We start from the raw sequence: 9,104 nt of genomic DNA on the forward strand, positions 1-9,104 counted from the left end.
CCGTAGGGACCTAACTATGGCAACCGATTAGGCGGGAGGTGACCCAATTACTCACGCCTCATTTCAGGAACGCACGTGAGCTCGTGCCATCTCGCTGCTCGCTTGAGCTCGGGGTCCCTTCCCCCGCACACCGCGAGCCTGACTAAGAGAGAACAATCGATTTGACTGTTTTCAACTGGTATGGCTTTGAGGTTCATGCTACACAAGCCAAACAATAAACACAGGCATTTAAACGGGATAAAATTATATCCAACGGGTCTAGCTGAGGGAGGTGCAGGCTACCAAACGCGTTGCAAGTTCACTGCTGCTGCTGTAGGGAACGCCAAATGTGAGCGGCAAACCGGATGCACTGGTCCAGCTACCTCTCTCGGGTGTCCACCCCATACATACGCCCTTTGTTTTACCACCTGAACAACAAAAGAAACGAGAAAAGCACATGTCGCAGAACCCGCCAGATCAACCACGGGTAAAACCCAACGAGACCCCCCTCTCCAAGTCACCATCCCACGGGCGAATCTTGAAAAAGCCTGAGACCACACCTTCCCTCGCCATAATGAGACGCCCCGGCGAAAGCCTTTGACTCTGCCACCGGGAGACAGCGACGTGTGTCATGTGTGGTGTGCCGGTCACATAGACAGTGGGTGGTGGTACGCGGGGAAAACGGATGAATACCCAGTTGCTGTAGGCTGTAGCTAGCTGTACTAGCTACTCCCTCCCTTCCAAAATAGATGACCCAACTTTGTACTAAAGTTAGTATAAAATTGAGTCATCTATTTTGGAACGGAGGGAGTAGCCAGCTAGCCCTGTACGGCTCGGACGGATGATGAAACGGGTTGATGTGGTGGACGGGTCCTGTGCGCAGCGCCATTGACGTATTTATTTACATGTATGTATACGTTACATCTCCGCAAGTATCGCTAGATACTAGTATCGTACAACAATACGCTTGTGAACGACTGGAAGATCTGGCTAGTCTCCCTACACCCTACTTGCCTGTGGCAACGCCGAACGCACAAAATGCCCTTGCTCGACTCCAACGTACGTATACCCGTGCACCATGTGAGGTTGAGTTGTTCACGCACTGTGCCCATGGTTTAGGCCGATGTGTGCCGTGTGGCTGCTACGCCTATGCAGTGCACGTACGTCTGGGTCGGTTTATAATGCGTGTGAGCAGTGATGAGCTCACGTAACGTAGCGCAGGTGCCTGTGCTGTGCTCACCAGTTCCCATGCAGCTAGCTCTACTCGGGCTGTGCTAAACGAAAAACCTAACCTAGCTAGCTCAGAGTTCTATCTTCGGGAGCTGTGTAAACTACTCGAATCAAATTGCGTACTACTACACGCATCAGTAGATTAGACTAGGCTGCACGCAGCCAGCCAAGATTTCATGCTCGCATCAAATCAATCGACGGTGCCAATAGCAAGCAAACTCACCGCTGAAAAAAAATAACAGAATGGGGTGGGAATGATATATATATATATATATATATATATATATATATATATATATATATATATATATATATATATATATATATCTTACTTCCGCCCACTGAAAACATCGCGCTGGCTGGGGCGAGGATTATCTGAGATGAGGACACTTTCTGGAGTAGTTTTTACTGCTACTCCTATTCTCCTAACATTGGATAAATACCTACTACTACCGACAGTGATCTACCATGCACTAGCACTCCATTAAACTGCCACATTCATGACTGTCCATGGAGTAAGCAGAAAACAATATCCCTCAGAAAAATAGACATGAAATAACGTGCAATGGGCAGGAAGGAGATGTCGTTGCGGCAGCTGCGGAGCGGCCGGCTACAGACAGGGAGGGCCCGGTTCTTGTTTTACACAGAAGAGGCAACTGCTCCATGTACGCTTTTGCTTGCCTCCATCGATTCTGTGGCTACCAGAAAAATCAGACGGATGCATGCACAGAGATTCTGGACGTATCATGGATATGGACATGGTAGATAGTACTACCGACAATGCAAATTGCAGAACTTCCCGACGCGCTCTTCTCTTCCCCACGCAGCACCTGCAGCATTTAAAGTGGTAGTGCATCGACCCTGCAATGCCAGACTGCCTGGGGGCGGCTACCTTAGCAGGACAAGACGATAATACTTCTTTCCCCGGCAACGGACGAGGCCAGGTGAACGGTGCAACATGCAACACTTTTGCCTTGCCCCTTCAAAAGGACAGAAAGACAAACCAAATCAAACACACGGTTCCGGTCTACGCAAACAAAAAGCACAAGGAAATGAAAATACAGTGATCGGCAGGATTCAACGAAGAAAACATTATTTTGATGGGAAGGAAGAACACAAGACGAGACGAGCGAGCCAACGGTCTGTAGGTAGAGCTAACTAGCAGTGCTACGATGGAATTTGCATAGTAGCACCTCCTTAAAGTACCATACTAGCTATCACATGGAATAATACGATGGGTTTTAGTCCTAAGATAATAAGCGTGCGTTTGTACAGTCGTCTTAACAATAATATAAGTTTGTTTTTTAAACTTGAACATAAGCATTGGTAGAAATTTGAAAGGCTGAACTGTGCCTAGCGTAGTCCACCGCTAATTCCTTTTTTTTTCTTTTTCTGAGAACTACTCCACCGCGCTGGTGCATGCAAAAGAACGACGTTATGAAAAAGGATTAGATTTGGGCAAAATTTTAAAGTAGGGTTTAGTCATGGTAATCTTTAATTAGAGGGTCAAAACAATGATCTTGGCCGTGACACGGGATGGTTATTGAGGAAGAGAGAAAGGAAAAATGTATGGAAGGAGAGAAAAGACAAAAAAAGAGGAGAAAGAGAGATCACTCCGAAGATGAAGGCGCCGCCGGGCAGCCCAGGTGTACAAGACTACAAGGTCACCGTCCGCTAGAGTTAGTCTGGGTTTTTTCAGGTCTTAGTTGAACGGACGTAATACTATAATTTGGTTTATGTATAAACAACTATGTCCAAACTTGTGTCCGTTTGAATGAATTTTGTCATATTTGCATGAATTTTACCCGAATTAATTTGTATTGTGGCGGAGGTTTGCGTCAAAGCTTTTGATGTTCAGCTTCCATATAAGTTTCCACGAACACATTTGGACCCGTCCGCAGAGTGATAGTGTGTCCGTTTTAACCGCGTGGAGATGCCGTAACAACGCTACCTGGGTTTTTCAAAAACCAAACCTAGCTCAACTTACCCAAGCTCTTCCTCCCCGGCAATGCTACACGTACAAACAGTTTACAGGCTTTTACAGTGTGGGTTAGTCTTTATTGGTCAACAGGTGAGCGGGACGGCCCACCTCCCTGAAAATCAGGGAGGGCGAGGTTTGTGATTGGTTGTTAGATGAAAACAGTTTACAGGCTTTTACAAACCTTTGTATCTCTAGCATTTTTGCTTCCTCCCTCTCTCCGACGGACTTGCTCCTCCCTCTCTCCGACGGACTTGCTTTTTCAGATCACAGATAAAGCACGCAGAGCCCCGTCACTCCAGACCCCTCTCGCCTCCGCCTTCCATCCTCTACCATCTCCGCTTCCAATCCCGCGTACCCCATCTCCCACACCACCGACCAATGGAGGGCGACGCGGCGAACCACGGAGGCCAGGCCGCGCACCACCAGCAGCAGATCGGCGTCCCGGCGCTCGTGGAGGAGAACGTGGTCGTCGACGTCAACGACGGCGGCGCTCTACACGACGGAGTCCAGCCCGCTGTTCCGGAGCAGATGCACCAGATCATCGCCGTCCACGGCGAGGAGGAGGACGCCCTCCTGCAGGCGCACCAAGGAGTCGACGCGCAGCTGCTCGCCGTCCCGGCGCTCGTCGAGGAGCACGAGGTCGTCCAAGTCCACGACGGCGGCGCTCTGCAGGAAGGAGGACTCGTCGACCCCGCTGTTCCCGAGCCGCTGCAGGAGATCGGCGGCGTCCCTGGCGAGGAGGAGGACGCGCTCCTGCAAGCCAACCAAGGATTCGATGCGCCTCACGACCAGCAGCTGCTCGCCGGGCTCGTCGAGGAGCACGAGGTCGTCCACGTCCACGTCGGCGGCGCTCTGCAGGAAGGAGACGTCGACATCGCTGTTCCCCAGCCGCTTCATGAGATCGGCGGTGTCCCCGGCGAGGAGGAGGACTTGCTCCTTCAAGCCAATCAAGGAGTCGATGCGCCGCACCATCACCAGCTGCTCGCCGGGCTCGTCGAGGAGCACGAGGTCGTCCACGTCCACGACGGCGGCGCTCTGCAGGAAGGACTCGTCGACCTCGCTGTTCCCCAGCCGCTGCACGAGATCGGCGGTGTCCCCGGGGAGGAGGAGGACGCGCTCCTTCAAGCCAATCAAGGAGTCGATGCGCCGCACCATCACCAGCTGCTCGCCGGGCTCGTTGAGGAGCACGAGGTCGTCCACGTCCACGACGGCGGCGCTCTGCACGAAGAAGTCGTCGACCCCGCTGTTGCCGAGCCACTGCACGAGATCGGCGGTGTCAACGGCCAGGAGAACCTAGGGATGCCGCACCACGAGGAGCACGTCGCCGTCGCGGGCCTCGGACACCAGGACGTCGACAACCCCGGCGTTGAAGAGGCAGGACATGACGATGTCTTCGAGGTCAACGGCGACGACGAGCAGGTGCTCGACGTCCTGGCGTACGGCGACGGGATCGTGGTGGGCGAGGCGGTCGTCGAGAACGCCGGCCTGGAGGCGCTGGGCGAGAACCACGGGCTCCATGTGCAGGAGGGTGCGGCTGGCGACGACGCCGACCACGACATCTTCGTCGACGCCCTGACCCGGAGGGCGGAATCATGATCGACGTTGAGGTCGACGTCGAGCTGGTCCCAGCTCTACAGGCTGTACCAGTGGAAGGCGATATGCCTGACGACGCAGTCCTTGTGTTTGAGCCGGATGATGTACTTCTTGTGGACATACCCGTGGATGTCGAGGGGGTTCAAGTTGTGGAGGTGGCGCACCTGGATGGTGGAAATGGTGATCAGCAGCAAGCCAACGAAGACGAAGACGAAGCCGAAGGCATCGAAGAAGAGCTGATTGAAGCTGCGAACAACTTCGAGATACACGCTTTCATCAACCGTCCCGCGCCTCCCGGCCGCCAAATTTGCTGCTGCGAGTGCGGGCCGTGCGGCATTTCTGAACTTCTGCTGTTCCTTTGGCTAGTCTTTGGTGTGGCAATACTGCTGTTTCAGGGGCGATACAAAGGCGAGTCACTTCCGGGCGGAGTGGCGAGCACCAGTTCCTCCAAGAGCACAGCGCTGGTCCCATTTTATCATCTACATGTTCTGCCTCCGCAGGAGTTTGCTATCGTAAGTTCTACTCTAGCTCCCCTCTTCACCATGATTTGATTTTGCACTCTAATGGAGTGATTCTTCTTGTTGTTGCTACAGCGTGGGAGAAGCCCAATGACCTTGACGAGGCGGCTATGCATTGCTTCATCCTCCTCATACGCCAAGCAACCCTCAAATGCTTTGTTTCAAGGCATGGCAAGTACACTGATGGTAAGTTCAAATTCCCACCCCCAGGTTTCACAGGCCGGACATTTTTTGTTTGCTAGCTGCCTAGCTCGACGAGCGTAGGCATAGGCTCCAATGGAGTGGTGTACACTAATTACGGACTATGGTCTCATTTCTTGCTGGTGACAAATGCTAGTATATTTCACATATAGTGATATCACGTATTTTCATCATTGTTTTCAGTCTCAGTGTTACACTCTACAATATAGTAATGTCTTTTGGGTAGGCAACTGCAACTCTAGTATAATTTTGCTAGAATTTTGTTTGTTGCACATTGTTCTTGTTATTCTTGAAATGATACTATGATTTCCAAATTATGTGCATGCATGGATTTTCCACACTGCTTGAGCTCTCTGCTATTCTGGAGTGAAGCTCAATTAAGTGGCATATATTTATGTGTGGTTTTGCCGCCACCAGTTCTTCTCCATCTGTTAATGCATTCTTTCATGGGAACTCTAGTATGGTTTTTTTTACTTCTAGAATATTAACTTTTTGTTGCACATAGTCATGTTCTTCTTGAAGTCACACAACGATTCTCGAGATTTATTTGTGCATTTATAGAATTTTCACACTTGTCGAGTTATCTCTGTTATACTAGAGCGATTTGTTAAGATAGATTACTTTCTTTTATTAACATGTCTTTCATTGCAACTCCAGTATGGATTTTTCTAAAATATTAACTCTTCGTTGCACATAGTTTTGTTCAAGAATTATTTGTGCATATAAAGAATTTTCACACTACTTGAGTTCTTTCTTATACTACAGAGAAACTCCAATCATGTGGTGTACATGTTTGTTAAGATAGATTAGTTCGTTCGTTAGCAAATCTTTCATTGCAAGTCCTGTATAGTTTTTTCTAGAATATTAACTCTTCTTGCACATAGTTTTGTTCTTCCTGAAATCACACAATGATTTTCAAGAATTATTTGTGCATATACAGAATTTTCACACTGCTTGAGTTCTTTCTTGTACTAGAGTGAAACTCCAATTATGTGGCGTACATGTTTGTTGAGAGCACAGATTATTTATCTTATGCTACAGAGAATTTGCTGCTCTTGGGTGTTTTTGTACACATATCTATCATTGGTTGTTTGCAATTGAGTTTTACTATGTTTACACAAAAAGTCAAATACTAATATTATTGCCTTGGATTTATGACTTCGCAAGTTGCAATTTTTCATGTATGTGACAAAACTGGTACCCCTGCATCCTATGTGTTTAACTGTGTGTGACCTGACTGTGATTTTACAGATTTTATTTGCCTGCTAATATTGCACACAGCTTGGGTCATTCTGATGTTGTGAAACAAAGACTCCACTGGAGCTGCATTAGAACAAAATATTTATGATGTTGGCTAGCTTTCTTTATCTTTACCAAATGGCAGTCCTTGTGCCTAGCAAAGTAGCAAGGCTAGGCTGGGCTGCCCTTTGCCTAGGGTCCAAATCGTGGCGCGTTACTGATCCAAATCATAGACTGCTTTCCTGTGAGATCCTGCACTGACATTTGTGTTCTATATCGTTTACAGGAGAGTGTGGAGACAAGTGCTTCGAGAGCTTGGTCAGGGAGGCTGTACTTACCTGCTCCGAGGATCAAAAGAAAACCTGTGAGTATACATCTTCTATGTTGCATCTTAAACAACCCTATATTCCTTAACATAACTAATATGGTTTTTTATCTACTATTTGGTTCTAGATGATGGCGTGCCCCCCACCTGATCTAGGAGAGAGCCCAGGTTGCACGTTCTACGCTATGGAGTTCACAGAGGAGAGTGCCGATGATGCGTACGTGTCGCTGCTATGGAGTTTAATGAAGACATGATTAGTACTATTAATATGTGGGGTTAAGTACTATTAATATGTGGGGCTAAGTACTTTGTTATGTGGGATTAGCACTATATGACATTCGTGTGAAGAACTATTTCCGTGTGATGCTCATCATTTTTTTATGGGTGGCATCTGCATGCATGCTCATGCTAGCCTTCGCCATTGCACACAAGCATGCACATATTGGCTTCCGACATGCACGCCATCGCACACAGGCATGCGCGGGCCTTCCGCCGTTACATGCACACGGCCACCAAGCCACACGTATGCACATACAAACCAGTCCGGGGTATGTGGCGGCTTCTTAGAGCATCTACGGCCGGACTTGGCAAATCCGGTCCCTCAAATGTCCACGGACGTGTCCGGGTGCCTCCACGGGTATTGACCGGGCTCCTCTCAAATGTTGCGCCGCACATCCGTATACTGCAAATTCTGATCCTCAAATCCATGCAATCCATGCACGTCTATCATACGGTACAAATTGTCTGAATGCCAAAGTTTGAAAGAAAACAAAGCAATCATAGTTCAACAAGCCGGACATGGCAAAATGAAATCAATATTCGAGCGTCACGGATGGCCTCGGATCATTGGCTGGGCGCCTGCTCCTGCTCGTCCTGCTCTTCCTGCATCCGTGATGCCTCCTCCTCCTGCATCCTGGCTGCCTCCTCCGCCTGCATCCGGCCACAGCCGCCCTCGCCGCCTCGTACTTCCTACGGACGTTGATCTTCATTTTCTTGTCCACAAGCCACTTCTTCGCATGCTCATCCAAGAGGGTCTCGTCCGCCAACATGATCCTCGCATCTTCCGCGTCCCGTGCGAGTTGCAACCTCTCCTTCTCAAGCTCTATGTCACCAAATGTCTTGGCCTTCTCGAGCTCCCATTTGATCGCCGCTTGTTGCTTCTCGAGCTCGATCTTCTCCCTCTCAATTTCTAGGTTCTTCTCCGTCCTCTTTCGGTCTCACTCCATCCTTTCCTTTTGCGCATCCAACATGAGTTTGTACCTTTCCTCCTTCTTATTCTCCCTCACCGAAAAAATGCCCATCCATGTGGACAACATTTTGGTAGCCGCGGCATCACGGGCGGCACGTGCCTTCTCCCACTTGTTTTCCAGGACTTGGCGGTTGTCCTTTGGTACGGTGGTTTTTCCATTCGTCACGACAGCATCGCCCTCTTCATCGTCCAACCCAACTGATTGGTTCGTTCTTGAGCCATCATTCTCTTCTTGCCAGACTTGAGGTCGACCACAAGTTGATTCCACTTTAGCTTGCCGTTTAATATGACCTAACAATGGCTAAAAGCAAATGGCTTCTTCTCCACCTCATGATACAAAGTGGCCGCCATCGCAGTCTAGCAAACAACATATGTATGAGCACGAGAATGCAAACACAAGAAGTATATGCAATGGACGACAAGATGAGGCAATCGAGCTTACGTGAGTTGCGACTCCCATCCCACTTTGAGGGTGTTTGGTCACTTATGAGTAGTAGACGATGTACTTGTTCACTTTCTCTTGAATGATCCCCCAACGATGTTGGAGAGATGCCACATTGCGGGTGGCCACGATAGGATGCGGCTCCACATACTCCTTTTGCTCGTGACGCTCCTTCCAAATCTTCGTCTAATAGGTGTTCCCCTTTTGCTCGATGCCGCATATTGGATCCATTGTCGTGGCCAACCAAGCTTTGACCAACAAGGTGTCCTCAAATCTTGAGAATGCTGGGCCTCCTACCTTTGGCGTCTTGGTCTTCTTCTTCCTTTTGCTCGGATTGGGATCGTATA

At 49.2% G+C, this 9,104-nt stretch overlaps 1 protein-coding gene across 1 annotated transcript; it reads left to right on the forward strand.

Annotated features, from left to right (window-relative positions):
* The first annotated feature begins 3,512 nt into the window (after nt 1-3,512).
* LOC123094876 (uncharacterized) lies at nt 3,513-7,419 on the forward strand. The gene is made up of 4 exons (XM_044516749.1): nt 3,513-5,295; nt 5,377-5,487; nt 7,028-7,105; nt 7,195-7,419. The coding sequence occupies exon 1, from the start codon at nt 3,569-3,571 to the stop codon at nt 4,784-4,786; it is 1,218 nt and encodes a 405-aa protein (XP_044372684.1). The 5' UTR covers nt 3,513-3,568; the 3' UTR covers nt 4,787-5,295; nt 5,377-5,487; nt 7,028-7,105; nt 7,195-7,419.
* Nucleotides 7,420-9,104: the final 1,685 nt, after the last annotated feature.

Source organism: Triticum aestivum, chromosome 4B, assembly GCF_018294505.1.
Source record: "Triticum aestivum cultivar Chinese Spring chromosome 4B, IWGSC CS RefSeq v2.1, whole genome shotgun sequence".
Classification (NCBI taxonomy): Eukaryota; Viridiplantae; Streptophyta; class Magnoliopsida; order Poales; family Poaceae; genus Triticum; species Triticum aestivum.